Here is a 17,714-nt window from a genome sequence, read left to right as displayed (position 1 = left end):
GAAGTATTCAGATCCTAGCATACATACCTCACTGATAAATCTCTGTTACAAGTACAGCATTGAAAATGTTATTAAGTAAAAGTATATAAGTATAATCAGGAAAATGTACTTAAAGTATTAAAAGTAAAAGTACTCAAGAAAGAAAAAATGTCCTGTTAAACTATTATATCTTTAGATTATTATTCCTCATGCATTAATGTAAAAGCAGGATTTTAGTGTTTTTGGTTGAGGTTGAACTATTTAGTATCAGACCGCAATTAATGTGTGTTTACATTATGGATTAATCCGCTGATTTTTTGTTTCCACTAATTGATTGTAAAAGTTTTGATAATAATAGTGAAACATGTTGTCACAGTTGCCCAGAGCCCAATGTGGCACCTTCACAATGTTTGTCAGTCCAAACCTCAAAATACTATAAATTATTTAATCAAAAGGAAAAACAGCAAATTTTCACATGTGTGAACCATGAAATGTTTTTACATGAAAAATGACTTAAAAGATCAAAATAGTTGGCAATTAATTTCTGTCAATCAGCTATTGTAGGTCACTAGCTGTACTTGTTTAAACTGTTTGGTAGATTAATTTAATTTATAGTTTGTTATTTAACATTTTACTTTGTACAGTAACTGAAGCTGTTTGACAAATGTAGTGAAGTAAAAGTACAATATTTCCCTTTGAGATATAGCAGAACCAGAAAGTGACATGAAAAGAAAATACTCAAAGTAAAGTACAAATACCTCTAATTTGTACTAAGGTACAGTACTTGAGTAAATTTACTTATTTACTGTCCATCACAGGTAATTAGTATAGAGCTATAGTAAAAATGTAGTAATTACTAGTTTAAAAATAAGGTACACGCCCGATAGCGTTGTTCCAAAGAAGATGGAGAATATGAGCAAAGCTGTTTAAAGGATCGTTTCTGCATTTTTAAACCTGGACTCTATTTTCACTTATTATGGTGTGGAAATGACGACTTGGTACAAAAGCTTTTGAAATGAAACAGCTGTAACTGGATTTAATATTCAGCTAGTGGTAAAATAGTAAACTATTATATGAAATTATAATGAATATACTAATTAATACAGGCTATTATTGTTATACTAACAGTATACTATCTGACCATACTCTTTATTTATGTAAAGAAATGTATATTGTAATAGGCTGTTTATTAACTTACTGGGAGAAAACTGGTAGTTCTGTGTAAAATCAGACGTTGAGCACCACCATATCGCCAAAATGGCGTGATCCTCGTTTCGCAGCGAAGCTTCAACTGTGAGATTGACAGTTGAATCAGGCTCCGCCCATCGAAGGATCGAATCTTCGACTATTCGGGATCAGCGCTATATCCACCCAAAATACAGGGCTTATGTAGGCTGTGTGACTAAAACTAAAGACATTTACTCTCTAACTTTAGTTTATTTTTGTTAGACCATACTGTTTGCAGTTGGTTTTAAATGTTTTTCAAACCTAGTTTTCGTTATTTTGTCAGTTTTTGATAATGATAATAACCCCGCAACTCGCCTGCCGGAGGCGAATAGGAGCACTTTATGTGAACATAATTTTGTCGGTTGTCGGCTGAAGCCATCTGCTGCACATGTAACAGAAGATGGCTGTGCAGTGACTCACTCCCTAACTCCTCCTTGTTAGCGTGTTCGCCTCCTGTACCCGAGGTCGCCGGTTCCAGTCAGGACCGAGGTTTACAAACATTAAAATGACCATTTATCTCTGCGTTCCCAGTCACCTTTCATCACGCTGATGAAGAAAGAGGTCTGATCGATTCATAGATATTCATGAACTAATCATTACCTAATGATTAATTAATACAGGACATCCCAGTCTGGCTCTAACTCACCATTATATATAGTCCTCTATTAGGAATTATTAGGGAAGTACTCACTGCCATGGAGATGTGTTTTGTGGGAGTGGCTTTGGAGGGAGGTTTGAGGTTTCTAAATCTAGCTGCTGTCTCTTGCTGGTTTCTCCAACGCTGCTAAAATGCACCATTTCGCATGATGAGTACTTTAAATTTTGGTACTTCAACTTTACAACAATCAGCCGTAACATTATGTCCAATGACAGGTGAAGTAAATAACACTGATTATCTCATTATCACCTGTCAGTGGGTGGGATATATCAGGCAGCAGGTGAACATTGTGTCCTCATAGCTGTGTTAAAAGAAGGAAAAACAGGCAGTGTAACGGATTTGAGCGACTTTCCAATGTAACCTTTTGTAGATGACGTACGTCCCATGAGTTATGTAATGTACTTATTTTAATCCAAACAACCATCTTTTCCAAAACCTAAGTAGATTTGATTCCAAAACCAACTCGTTCTCACTCCCAAGTCATCACATATGATGGTCCAAGACCCATTGGCGTCAATTAGTAACACACTTGGGAAGCCTGTAGTGTCATAGTTTTGAGAATTGAGACATTTCAAAACGTTGACAACATTAAAAACGCTACGTTTCGCAACTTACTTTCATTTTAAAAGTCTAACTGGATGTTGCATATTTATTGCTGCTAACTTGACCGCGGAGCCCTAAACATTGGAAAGTGACCAAGCATCCGTTTGTTACACCGCCAGGAGTGTGAAGTGAAAATGTGTTGCCAAAACCAAACCACCATTTTACAGCATTTACACATCACGTGACATGTGTTATTGCATCACGTGACATGTGTTATTGCATCACGTGACATGTGTTATTGCATCACGTGACGTGTTATTGCATTGCACTCCACAGCTATTAGTGTTGACACAAAATTATGATTAAAAGCGTACTGCGACTTTCTTGACGGACAAAATAATCCTTTAATAGACAAATATATGTGTAATTCAGGGCATCAAAAAAAAAAATCTCTCACTGTTATATAAGGTCCCAAGGGGTGGAAGGGAGGGACTTAGACTGGAAAAGTCTCTTTTAGTTAGGAAGTTCCTGAGTGAAATGACCCAGAAATATTGAAGTGGCAGCCGTGATAAGAGCAGGCCGAATTCTCTAAAAGCTAAGGAAAGCTGCTTCAGTGCTTCTTTCTTACCTCCTTACACTGGACCATCTGAAAGGAGGTAATGCTGCCCCACAATTCCTTGGTAGTTTCACAACATAAATATAGAAACAGCAGAGCACTTTATTTTATGCCTGTGACATGATCCAAAACGTGAAGCTGAGCTGCGAAACCATAAATATAGAATTCATCTCTGTCTATTAGGACACAAACTGACACAAACTGACACAAACTGAGTCAAACTAACACAAACTGACACAAACTGAGTCAAACTAACACAAACTGACTCAAACTGACACAAACTGACTCAAATGACACAAACTGACACAAACTGACTCAAATTGACACAAACTGACTCAAACTGACACAAACTGACTCAAATGAAACAAACTGACACAAACTGACTCAAATTGACACAAACTGACTCAAACTGACACAAACTGACTCAAACTGACACAAACTGACACAAACTGAGTCAAACTGAGTCAAACTGACACAAACTGACACAAACTGAGTCAAACTGAGTCAAACTGACTCAAACTGACTCAAATGTCACAAACTGACTCAAATGTCACAAACTGACTCAAACTGACACAAACTGAGTCAAACTGACATAAACTGACTCAAACGGACACAAACTGACTCAAATTGACACAAACTGACTCAAACTGACACAAACTGACACACTGACTCAAACTGACACAAACTGACTCAAACTGAGTCAAACTGACACAAACTGACTCAAACTGACACAAACTGACACACTGACTCAAACTGAGTCAAACTGACACAAACTGAGTCAAACTGAGTCAAACTGAGTCAAACTGAGTCAAACTGAGTCAAACTAAAACAAACTGACACAAACTGACACAAACTGACTCAAACTAAAACAAACTGACTCAAACTGACACAAACTGACACAAACTGACTCAAACTAAAACAAACTGACTCAAACTGACACAAACTGACTCAAACTGAAACAAACTAACACAAACGGACTCAAACGGACTCAAACTGACACAAACTGACTCAAACTGACACAAACTAACACAAACGGACTCAAACTGACACAAACTGACTCAAACTGTCAAATACGGACATGAAAAAATGAAGTGAACCACCGCATCCCTCGATGATTGAGACAAAAGACAACGATATTAAGGATCAACTCTGTTCCTGTACAGCTGGGTAGGCCCCTGTTCATTATTACAATCATCAAAAAGCAGAACAGTGGGGATTTATTACGTTATATTCAGTAGGAAGTTAGCTAGCGTTAGCTAACTAACATAACATTAGGAACAATCCACAGCCAACATGTATCTGGATTTATTTCAGGTTTTGGAAAGAGAATAAATCGTACTTCCCCTTTCAACCTCTCTGGGTAGCAACTGTAACTATTACAAGTGCCCCAGGAACAGCGTTTGACCATATCTTAGAAAAATACAGCCATAAAAAGCTAGAAAACAACTCTTTTTGCATTAGAGTCAATGGAGCGCAGCCATGAAAGTGTCGGACCTCAGTTAGAGCGACTTCTATACTGTGCTGTGATTGGCCAACTGTGTATTCAGGGCGTGGCTTAGCGATGGGTCAATTTCTCAACTCTTGTACATTGTTGTTTTCCATGATATTAACAATTTCAACATTTCATTCCTTTTTGTTTTGTTTTCATTTTTAACAACCATCTGTTTTGTTGTTACTTCCTAGTGTAGCCTAATTGGTGGTTAACTGAAAACAGCCTTTCTTAAGAGGTGTGACTCTGTGTTGGACAGGAAACCTTACTTTTTTGTAGAGCATTGAGTTTGTCTCTGAACTTATCTTACATGTATTATAAATAAAGTTGTTTTTAAAAAAATAAAGCCTAGAGTAAGTGCAGTCGGTTTCTCTGCGAGTCCTTGCAAATTCTCCTTCACGTCTTTCCTTGATCTCATAATTTAATTTTCTACCGCAACCTCAGGTTCTCTATTAGCAACAGGAAGTTACGTCACAAAACAGGAAATGGACCAAACGTTAAAAAGGGGCATGTTATATAGTCAAAACATCTGTCTTCCTACAGCTCCACATTCAGCATGTTAAGAAATACACAGATAGTACAATCGACTTACTGTCACAGTGTATTAAGTCTTTGTAAAGTTGAGACTGTCCTCTAAGATTAACTTGTGTGACACACTGAGCTCAGACGACACTCGGTATCTGTCTGTCACAAGGTCACTGAGTACAAACTCTCGGGCCTGCTGAGCCACTTCGCAGCTACAGAAAGTAAATCAGAGATGCTCACTGTACTAAAACAGAAATCTGCTTATCAAGAAGGAAATAAACAGGTCCGACCGGCTGAGAGCTGACAGGGTTCATGTACAAAGGCGAGGTGAAAAAAATGGTTATGAAAGAGTAATTTCGCTTTAATTATTGTGACGGTGGCTTTTTGTTTTATTTGGCAGTAGCAGATTAGAAAGGGGGAGCTTTTTCCATTCTCATCTGTTCTATTTACCCACACTAAATCAGTCAAGATATATTATGTATACAGTATGTAAATTACATGTGCAACTCCTGACAATGGTAAATACCTGGAATTACCAATTGAATTGATGGGAGTATTGATGAAATACTCTGTTACCAGAAATAGTCCTGAATAAAAATTTTACAGACGTGAAAGTATGAAAGTATTTACTTAAAAGGTACCAAAAGTGAAAGTACTCATCAATGTGTATCTCACTGTAATGTTGCAGCTGGTAAATGTGGAGCTAATTTGAATTACTTTATATCTTAGTGTCTGGGTCCTAACTTAAATTGAACTGACCTGAAGGCACACGAGTCCCTCTGCTGGCCAAAGTAATGCTGCACAACAGCAGACGGCATCAATTCACCGAGGCACTTGGTCAGGGAGGGACTTGGAAACCAGTTGTTGAAATTGAGAACTGGACAAAATTACTGACGTTTCATCCTTAAACACACCAGCCAAGATAATTTCCAGCCAGCCATTGTTAATGTATGTTATTTTATTTATTTACTTTGTCCCTCCTTTTCCCGTCATGCCTTCATCTTCACATGGTGTTTCTTTTGTTTGGGTTCATTCTCTCAATAAAGGCAACAAAGGCGTTTTAGGGTCAGTTAACACATACTTGAGATGACATACAGGGGCCTGGTAGAAAATATTTTACAGTTTAATGTAACAGCTTGGTGTGGCAATCTGAATGTTAAAGACAAAAACGAGTTTTCCAAAATTGTTAATATTGCGGGGAAGGTGATCAAAAGCACAAAGCCACAAAATCGGCTCGCTGATGTATCTGACAGTGTGGTGCTCAGGGAGGCCAGACAGATATCTGGCGATGCCTCACACCCAATAAACTCAGAGTCTGAGCTGCTCAGTTGCTGTGTTGTACTCTTAATTGTGTATTTTTAATATAATAAGAAGATAATTGTGATGTCATGGTTATATTTTGGTTTTGGAGGAGTCAAAGACAAATTTTCACTAATGTGGACAATAAAGTCTAATAATAATAATAAAATGAAATCCAAACAAATATATTTAAATATAATAACACACTGGAGTAACAGTATTTTCTCTGAAATGTTGTGGAGTATAACATTAAAGTAAAGTATGTACTATAGCAAATATATTTAACAGCATAAAACCAGATAACAGAAGCAAGACAGACGTGAGAGATACAACAAACCTCTCCTCAACTTAAGAAAACAAATACCAAACTTATAGACATTTACAACACATGAACATAAGTGAAATAATATATAATGCAAATATCAAAGCAAAGAAAAGTTCTGTATAATCCCTTTATTCCTGCTGAGTACAATAATATATTAGATTTTTTAAAATTATATTATATATATATTATAAATATATGTAATCTCAGCCAGTAACGTGTTGTTTTAGGTGGAAGTTTTATTAATAATGACATTGAAACATTGGGTTCTGCTGAACTTGACTGGTGTTTAAGGGAGAGTCAGAAGTGACATCGTTCAGCTGCTTTATTATCTACAGTATTTAACACTAGCCAGTAAAGATGTTGGATAAGAGCTGATGTAATTTAGTGCAGATATTGGCCGATTATCTCAAAATGCCAGATATGGGTCCATAATGATCGTTTTAACATACATATTGTTTTTACTTGTATGTTTAAGGTCATCCTGTGTGTCATTAAGCAAAATAGCCACAAACAAAAAAATGACAACACACAAAATAAAGAGAAGAAAAATACACGAATAAAGAAAAGGAAAGATCATAAATTAAATTTTCTTTTCAAAATCTTTTACCTTCGGTATTCTGAAACTAAACAACAGACCTCTGAGGGGAGGTTTTCAGACTGTGAGGCACAGAGAGGCGTGAGGGGAAGCTGCTGCATGATGAGGAGTCATTTAGTCATCACTCTTCTCTGAGCATCTAACACAGAGACATTGTGAGCATTTCTTTTTTTTGTTTGTTTCAGTATGACTTACCCTTTCAGAGGATATGCTTATCTTCGATGCCCATCGTGAGTAAACGTCCATTCACCCACTTACAAATAAGAAAGAAGATAAGAAAAAAGACGCTCCAAAACCTGCCTGAGAATCTTCATGTTTTTAAGTTTACGTCAGTATCACAGTAATCTTGTGATAGTTGTCTGTAAATCCATGGGTCCACTGCTAACCGGAGCTGCTAATAGCTAATTCGGCATACTTTTAATGGTGCCAATGTGACAAAATGAAAACAAAAAACACAATAACTCACTTGTAGCTAACAGATAACTGCCACCATTGTACGTCCTGTTACATTCTCCAAAGCATTATGGGAACTGTAGTTTAAAAACCTTACAGCATCATTATCCCCAAATAGAGGAAAGACAATTCATGAATATTGATAATCAATTAATAGTGGTAGTATTGATACATTACTAAGGGCCAGAATGTCTCATGATTCTTATGTTACTCAAATACAACACTCTCCTCTATCCTTCCATGTACAAATACTTGCAATGTATTTTTTTGTCTATTTACTTACTACCACCACTGAAAATATCTCCTCTAATAGTTAGTAATAGATCATTTTCAACAGTCATGCTAAACTTCACTTTCATACGATAATATCAAACACAGAGGACCACGAGAATCTGTTTAGAAATATATTTTCTCAGACAAATGCTACACAGTTGTTACAGAGGTCCTGCTTTTGATGTCATTGATCGCAGAAAATACCCATGGTGCTACAGGAAACAAAAACAGATCATGTACAAAAGTGACAGACGGGATGACTCAGCAGAGAGAGAGAGTAAACAGTATATGAGATCTGTAGCGCAGCATTTTCTCTCTTTACCTGGAAACTCAAGTGGATCTGGACATCTCACACAAAGCAACAGACGTATTAGATGAACTTCACATTCAGTATCCATAAATGCACTTGCATATAATTTGTGTTCAGTCATGCAAAACACTTTGACACTTACAAATGACAGCTTACACAGGCATGCAGGAAATCACATCCCAAAACCTTCCACATGTAAAATACTCCGGAGATTATAAACCGATAACCAACTCTGACTGTTTGGCCAAAAGCAAAGATTCAACGTAAAATAAACTGCTGCTGGACTTTAAACTGGGATTTAAACATTAAGTCTTCTTGGATCAAATGTTTCCTGGAAAAATGCTCACATAATGCATCTTATGGAAGATTTAAAATGCCAAAAATAAAAACAAATCAAACAAAGAAATAAAGCTAAATACAAAACACACTGTTGTATATTTTCCTTTTCATGTTTGCATTTACTGCTTCATTATTAAATGGAAAACAATTCCAGTATAAGTAAAAGTAGCAATACCAGAGTGTAGAAATAAATAGTATTAGCCTCAAAAGTAAAAGTACTCATTAAGCAGTATGGCCCATTTCAGAATAATTTATATTACTGGATTATAATCAGAGTTTGGAGGGTTTGCAGGAAACACATAAATATACGGAAGCAAATAACACTCTGCTTTCCGTTTCATGGAAACTTTAAGTAATCCCTGTAATGTAATCTGATGTCTTTTTTCCCCCCTGTACTCTAAAAGAATACACATTACCTTTTTTTCTATCTTTATTACGTAACGCTGTTACGTGTAATCTGTTACTCCCCAATCCTGATTATAATTAATTATTGATTTATGACTTCTATATAAAGTTGCAGCTGGCAAATGTGGAGGTTATTACTTTATATACCGCTGGGGAGTTTGTACATGAAAGTAAATGTAGTCGAGTAAAAAGTACAATATTTGCCTCTGAGGTGTAGTGAAGTAGACATAAAATGTAACAGAAAATAAAAAACTCAAGGTCAAGTCATCAAAATTGAACTTAAGAGCAGTAATTGAAAAAAAGAACTTTCCACCACTGATCAGGTGTCTCGAAGAGGTGCAAGGGAGCAGAAACTATCTATCCAGCTTGAGGACACATTACATGCATCCATAAAACGGACATTCATATTATAATGTGTACTGCATTGCACTTTGTTTGCTTTGTTTTTATTAAGGCATTTTAAATCTTCCATACATTATCAGTTTGTCGGGTGATAGAAAACATTTTCCGATCTTGTGTCACTTTGCTTTGATGAGTTTAAAAACATAAATATTGTTGGGACAATTTATACATAAACCAGTAAAGTGATGTTAGTAAATGTGCATAGCAAGTCCAGGTTAAAGACTGTGGTGGAGGAAGTGTTCAAATCCTTTCCTTCAGTATAAGTACCAGTACTACACTGTAGAAATACAGTTTTTTTTTACGTGCATAGTAATCTGTTTTGGGCAGAGGTGGAAGAAGTACTCAGATTTTTTACACAAGTAAAAGTAGCAATACTACAGTGTATAAATACTCTGCTAAAAGTACAATTCCTGCATTCAAAATGTAACTTTGGTAACAGTACAGAAGTATTATCAGCTAAAGTATCAAAAGTACTCATTGAGTAGAATGGATATATGTTATTTTACTAGATTATAATCACTGCTGATAGTAAAGATGGGACTAAACTGAATTACTTTATATACTGCTGTGTATACTTATTTTATCTTGACCTGTAATAATACATAAAGTAGCAGAAAATGGCCGATGTACTTGGCATAATGGTTGTTGTTGTTGTTATTTTGTATCGTGTTTTCGTAGTATCCGGACGACCTCTCCTTTTCCTTACTATATTGTTTTTGTCCACCACCTGTGCACAACCTTTCACGGAGACCGAGGCTAAATACCCCCTGATGACATCACTATGACGTCGTCAGGGTTATTTACTCAGGTGCTGGAAAGAAGCTATTTTGTACAAAGCACATAAAAGGAGCAGTTCATAAATTTAACATGCATAGTGTCATGTGGATTTTAACCAGATCTGACATGTGTTTTTACTGGAGGCGTTAATTACGGAGTGAGTGTGTGTAATCACTGTCACACATGGAACAACACTGGCAGGAATAACATGCAACTCTGTCTTTAAAGTAACATTACACACACATCAAGTTTAAAAATACCACAAAAATGTTCAATGAAGTAAAAAAACTTAGAGTGCAACGATTCCATGCAACAGTAGCTTCACACATGCATACTCTTTACAACATATACATTCATAACTCACATTGTTATATATGTTTAGGTTCATTCTGTTTGTGTGCGAGTATCGTTATAAGAAATAAAAGGGATTTAAAAAACATTTAGCATTATTTTTACAAGATTTTAGAAAATAAATCAGTGTCTTTCCACAGTAACAAAACAAAAACAACAGTTGCAGCTCCTCGCGATAATTCAAAATATACAAGGAATGTATAAATAACAGTTTACAGTGTTTACAGTGGGAGACGCGACTGAGCAGCTAGCTCAGGTTTGTCCTCTTGCGTTTGTTGGGACTTTGTCCGGGGTCGACCTTCAGCTCACGGTACTGCATCTGTCCACACACACACACACACACACACACACACAGTCAGGTAGATGCAAACACACAGATAAAACTACCATGACTGATTCAGACTCTATGAGCACTAACACACATGTGGCATATATGTACGACATGCTTTCACACGGTTCACATGGTTCAGATTATTCTGGGCTGCACTACTGCCAATAAAAATACAAATAATAATACAAACTACTACTAATAATAATAATAACATTGACATTGATTGATTTATCTAACAATAATAATAATAAAACTTATTTGTATTGTATTTTTTGATCCAAACAATGCTCTTAAAGTACAATAAATGACATCACATGCACAGATTGCTTCAAATTAAAAGACAGAATGAGCATAAAAAACAAGGATAGACCCTGTGTGTGTTTTGTGTTTCTCTTTTATTATTATTTTTTCATTTTCCTGTTTATTATGATAGTCTATTATTACTATTATTTAGGGCTGACCCCGAAAAGTCGAAGATTTGATGCTTAGATGGGCGGAGCCTGATTCAGCTGTCAATCTCAGAGTCGAAGCTTCGCAGCGAAACGAGGATCGTGCCATTTTGGCGATATGGGGGTGCTCAATGTCTGATTTTATGTAGAACTACCAGTTTTCTCCCAATAAGTTAATAAACAGCCTGTTACAATATACATTTCAACATATAATGCTGTAAATAAACATGTAAAAAAAACTTTCAATAAATGTTTTTAAAGTGCGTGAATGAATCCAGAATTGTAACCCTAACCCTGGGTCGTCACTGCGCATGTGTAGTTGTATGTGTGGTGGCGGTAGAGGAACACTTGCTGCAGAGACGGAGCTCCAGCTTCACTGGTGTTGTGCCCAGTTGTTCGCACCTTGCGGGACTTTCGGATAATTTATCACCGATGATGAACCACACAAAGATATGTTTTATTATGAGAGGCCGTTTAGGGTGAAAACATTAAAAAACAGACACACGCACACTGAAAACTGTCACACACGCACTGACAATGTGCGCATATACACTGAAATACAGGGGTATCTGAGTGTGTGCGTGTAAAATTATTTTAGTGCGCCCGGAAGCTGTTGTAGTGTAACAGGAAGCCTTAGATTCCTGTCCTAACTTTCAAAATAAAAGCATAGCTAACATGATGAAACATGGATTTCAGTGCGAGTGGTATTCCTTGTTCAGAGAGATTGTTTATCTAAGCAATTATATGAACAGTTAATCATTTATTATATTTATATATTTAGTTCAGCATCCCTAAACCTACAGGGAGGAATATTTATTGTATGTCACATTTAATTTTTGCTCCTCACCTTCAGATATTTTATAAACTTCATCTCTGTCTTCTTATTCACATGAAACCTACAACACTTCACTTTATGATCTACAATATGCAATGATTTGCTGAGCTTATTATACACATTCTACATGTATTTTGACCATGAATATCTAGCTAGCTGCATCGGTGACTTCCTGTTACAATGAAAGAGGAACTGAAATGACTTCACAGGCACACACTTAGATACACACACAGACAAGTAGCCTGTATCCTACTCTGGGTGAAGTTTGTGTGTGCGCACATTTTCAGTGTGTCTGTGCCTGATTTCAGTGCGTGTGCTTGGTGTTTTGTTGGTGCATGTATGATCATTTTCAGTGTGTATGTGCACATTTTCAGTGTGTATGTGCCAGTATTTCCGTGTTTTCAGTGTATGTGCGCACATTGTCAGTGCGTGAGTGACAGTTTTCAGTGTGTGTGCGTCTGTTTTTCTCTCATATTTTATTGTTTTTAAATAGCCGGCTACTTCAAATAGACTCGCGAGGAACAGCGACGTGCATGTAGTTGTCGGCAGCACGGCATGCACGCAAACCTCTGCACAAGACCGGTGAATGGCAGGCGAGAGAGAGAGAGAGAGAGAAAAGGGTCAACAATAAGCCTCAGTTTAGCTGGATTTTGTAAGTTAAATGAACAGAGACTGCAGCTTCTCAAGAGATCGCTTTAGCTCAGCTAGGATAAAAATGAGGAATGAATTACATAAGGTGGAAAATAAAACTGAACAATATGAACTGGTTGGTTGTGAAACGTCTAGGAATCCCTTTTGAACCAACATGTCTTCATCCCTGAACTGACACAGTCCAACGACATGACATAAAACACGTGATTAACGTTGTGACACTGTCGCAGTTTTTTATACTATAGTTTGTCACCTGACTTCCTCTTTTGCTACCATCATCGGGCACTAGAGGTCGGAGTCTAAAACGTAAATATGGGTTGAAGTAAGCGGCTGCATAATCAATGTATTGTCTTTGTTAAGATAAGTTTGGCATCAAAAGACACACAGTGACGGTCAGAAATAGGTTAATCTGCTACTTCAGGATTAATCAATCCTGAATCCAGCTCTGAGAATCCTGCAGAAACATTGATGGCCGATATAATGTAATGATGAGCACTGATAAATCTGCTTTGAGCTCAAGAGCGAGACATTCAAATGCTGTAAATTCACCACTGTGTAGAGAAAATGGCAGCAGTCGCTCCTCCTCCCTTCCTGTTTAGTCTGACTGCTGCTAAAGATTAAAGTTTGGAGGACAAGCCTCTGTCAGCACCAGCAGTGCTGTTTACACAGACCTCAGCTAAAAACATTACATTCTGGTCAATTATCAGGTTGTTGAATAAAAGGGATCCAATGATAAAAAAAATATCTCATTTCAGCTGTAGGGATTCTCTGATTGCTACGATGTGTTTGACCAAACCAGCGGCTGTTTATCTTTACAGGATGTGGCACGGCATCTCATCTCTGATAGACTCCTGAGTGACGATGTTTGTGATTATTGCTGCTTAGTAGTTCGTCAATTTGACTGAGCTTCAGAGTGACAGCTGTAAAGGTCTGGGTGAGAGGAATCGATTGATACCCCGCACATCACTGTGGGAGCTTCTGTTATCGGCCCGAAAAGCACTCAGTTCTTAGTTTTGTAGAAAAACTCCCAGTCTTTTTTTATTCAGATGCACGCCTGATGTTTAAAGTTATTCATAATCTCGAAAAAACTGAGGTTGTAGTACTCAAACACCTCTGAGACACATTGTCTGCAGACATAGTTGCTTTGAATGGACTGCCTATTTTCACCTTTGCAATACTGCAAAAATTAGAAACCTTCCGCGTCGAGATGAATCGGGGAAACTTGTCCATTGAGAATTGATTTTAAAACACTTCTTCTTACATACAAAGCCCTTAATGCTCAGGCACCATCCTATACAGAAGAACTTCTTACACCATCCTGCCCCACTGGAACACTGCGCTCCCAAAATGCAGGGCTGTTGTAGAGCCGAGGGTCTCTAGATGTAGAATGGGATTCGGGAAGCAACCTACATTTCCATATTTAAGAGTAGGCTAAAAACCTTTCTTTTTAGTAAAGCTTTTAGTCAGGGATGGTTGTTCTTTATTTTGTGAGAAGGCTTATAGTGTGGGCTAGGGTATTTTATGAATTTTCACACTATATTTTAATTGTCTATTTTATTTTATTTATTAGTGGTTTTTTAATGTGTGTATCTTGTTATGTGTTGTTAGCTTTTTTTTCTTATCCATTTCTGAAATCTTTATGTGTCTGTTTTCTGTAAAGTGTACTGGGACCACACAGCTGGTGATTTTACACTTTATATAAATTTGACTTGACTTGACATGAATGTCCCAGCTGCTTATTTGTGGTTGGAGGGTTGGGCTAATGGGTATTATATGGGGTGGAACTATCATATTATTGTTGTTTTTAAATGGCTCTGTAGTGTGAAGCACTTTGTGTTACACGTATTTGTATGAAAAGTGCTATATTAATAAAGATTGATTGAATGTATTGTGCTATTGTATGTGGTGTATTTGGTGTTCGGTGGTTGTTTTGTGTCTTTCAAAAGATGCAAATTAGCTGCTAGCTAACTCTGGTGCCATTAGTTTTATTGTGCGCTGCTAAAAATAAAATAAAAAGTCAACATGTAAACAGTAAATATGACCGAAACATGCACACCACCTGGGAATATCTTTATAAATTGTATCATATATGTTGTATTTCAGTTTATTTTCATCAAATGTACAGTTTCAGTGGTAGTCCAGGTGTATTAGAAGATATTCAGTTGCATTATAATCTGCAGGATGATGGTTATCATGGTGGTATTGCCTTTGAAATTTATATTTTATACCAGGCGAGGATGAAAAACTACTCTGTAGTGGTTACATAAATAGGTTTATGTAGAATGGATTCATATTCATTAGCTTCTGACCTAACAAAGGAGACCAGAATTATTTATACATCTAGGCCAAATAGTTGAGGAGTTTCCCTAATTCACTTTGGGTGTGTATTTTTAGGCCTTTTCCTGGAAATAGGGGCAGATAACTGTGTGTAGTGGTGGGGGTACGTTGGATCCTTCCTCTGCAGGCCTTGGGCGATGTGGAGCAGAGGTCTGGTGGTGGTGGTGGGGAGGGGGTGCTGACCTTGTCCTTCAAACCTCTCCATGCATTCTTGTTTTAGCACGCAGGGTATGACGTAGGATGGCACCGAATGGTCTGCAACCAGTGATGTTTGGATAATTCAGGTTTAAAGCGATCTTCACGGTTCCAAAAGAGACAGAAACTGTCCAAAAACTTTAGCTGGGTGATATGTCAGGCTTGTATTCACGGAAAGCAGTCAGCCAAACGTTGGACTGGTGCCTGATGTCTTTTGTTCAGTGGCAAACCTGCATCTGTCACACAGTCAGCGAACCAGAAGTGGATGTGGACCAAACTGGATCATTTTTTATTGCTTTCACACAAAATGCCACTCTTTTTCTCATTACTACTCCACCACTACAGCACGGTTTTCAAATGCAAGTCAAACCAGAATGATGGCAGATGTCCCTTCAGAAACCAGACTGAAATATTTAGAAAATCTTAGCAGAATATTTACAGTAAATTTTAGGTTTATGTCTTTATGTGGAGAGAGAAGGAAAAAAAGTGTGGTTCAGAGCTGCAGTCTGAGTGTAAAGTAGGAAATATGTTTGTATTTTAACAGACTAGGTTGAGGTTTATTTTTTACAAGTAAATTACTATATGCATTGATATAGAAAAGAAATTAAGGATATTGAAGTAATTTTCTGTATTTTCTGGTTCATTCTTGTTACATAAACTTTAATACAGTCAATAATGTAAAGTATGTTATTCTAATGAAATACTAATTTATGTAAAAACTCATTAAAATGTCAAAGGTAGAAGTTTATTATTTTGGTATTACGCTCCTTGTTGTTAGTGTTTTTAGGTCAGTGTGTTATGAGTGAGAATGGATGCCAGTGTTTTTGGTTGAATGAGTTTATTTTGAGACGATATATGAAATCTTTTGGTGGTTTGAGTGTATTTTGGTGAGATTAACCGTTTGGGAAAGTTGGCAAAGCAGACTGTATGATGAGTTTTGTAAAAGTGGCTTCAGTTCTGACTGTGCAATTGAAAAAAACTGCAATACATTTTGCAGACAGTCGTTCAGTTTCTCCAGCAGCAGGGCGAAGAGACCGTTTTCCTTCTCTTGACCCAACGTGGATGATAATCTTCAAGTTTCTTGGATGTGTTGAGAGGATAACTCGCAGCAGTCGTGTTAGCTCCCTGATAGATCCAGTATGTCAGCCGTGTTTAGATTTTCAGTCTTTGCAGTTCTTACATGCCTGGTTATGGAGTCTCAGATTAGTGTCTGGCTTATCAGGTGTGGAGTTTCCAATATTTACTCTGGCGCTCAGCATTTTTCTTGGGTTTTCTTTAGCCTTAATGCTAGTGGTCTGTGGGTCGCACCTGTTTTGCAAAGGGAGTTCTGGTGGTGGAGGGAGCGTTGGTGCTCGCTCATCTGATTTCTTGATGGATTTGTCTTTTCGACGGACAACGTCAGACCAGCTGGAGTTGATGCTTTCACAGTAGCTCCAGTGACGGGCCAGTAAGAAGCATCACTAGGGGAAGGCTGGTTTAGGAACTAATCCACATCCAAAAGAGAGTGTCAGCCAAGTCTGTGACCTGGTGCTCTACATTTGATGTAATCCTGGGTATAAAAGTCCGTCCCTTAACGTCTGGCGGCTCGGCACCTTCCTCAGTGACTGCTACAGAGTGAATGAATGTCTCACTCTCACGTGAAGTGTTTGAATCTTCTTTGAAGCTGTGTTATCCCCTCAGTCATTTGCCATCTTGTCCTTGTTCTAATTCCGAGTTTCCAGTCACAGACACAACAAAAGGCTTGTGCGGTTTGTAGGTCACGCTCGCGCTGTACTGAAGAAGTAATAAGTGTGTGAAGTGAAGTGATAATTCATGAATTTAAGTCCAGGTGATGTATCCACTTTCAGCAGCTTTTGGCAGAAATGTTTATCTTCTCACGGCAGCCAAATTGCTTGCTTAAGAACAAAACTCCCTGCTGTCTGGCTGTGAAACAGCTTTGGGAAAGATCTCACAGTAATTTGACTAATTATGTCCACTTTAAAGATGTTTTAATTAGGGCTTGTCCTTTCAAGTTTAAAGGCTCATCTTTGCCCCTGAATAAAAACTGAAGGACCAGGGATCTCATTTATAAATGGTGCGTACGTACAAAACAAGGCTGGAAACGTGCTTTGGCCACTTCCCAAGCAAAGGATGTGATCTATAAAAAACAAACTTGACGAGAGAATGTGCGTCCCGTAAGTAAACTCTGAAGCATGTGTACGCACTTAAAGAGGAGAAATGAGAAACAGCGACTCACATGGCAGAAGGATGAAACGGTTTGAAATGAATAGGCCTACTACTGTGTAAAATATACATACGCAACATTTCAAGTTGATTGTGATTTATAAAGGGAACTTACTTATAACTGGTT

At 37.5% G+C, this 17,714-nt stretch overlaps 1 protein-coding gene across 4 annotated transcripts in view; it reads right to left on the bottom strand.

Moving 5' to 3' along the window:
• Positions 1-8,099: 8,099 nt before the first annotated feature.
• mctp1b (multiple C2 domains, transmembrane 1b) overlaps positions 8,100-17,714 on the bottom strand; it is a 53,591-nt gene continuing 43,976 nt past the window's right edge. For all 4 annotated transcript variants that reach the window (XM_038733333.1, XM_038733335.1, XM_038733336.1 and 1 more), the window contains one exon: positions 8,100-10,885. In XM_038733333.1, the coding sequence (XP_038589261.1) occupies positions 10,814-10,885 (72 nt within the window). In that variant the 3' untranslated portion in view covers positions 8,100-10,813. The remainder of the gene's footprint in view (positions 10,886-17,714) is intronic.

The sequence above is a fragment of the Micropterus salmoides genome, unplaced genomic scaffold (assembly GCF_014851395.1).
Source record: "Micropterus salmoides isolate LMB-PRFRI ecotype aquatic unplaced genomic scaffold, ASM1485139v1 Ms_hic_scaffold_20, whole genome shotgun sequence".
Taxonomy (NCBI): Eukaryota; Metazoa; Chordata; class Actinopteri; order Centrarchiformes; family Centrarchidae; genus Micropterus; species Micropterus salmoides.
This window is presented reverse-complemented; position numbering and strand designations above follow the sequence as displayed.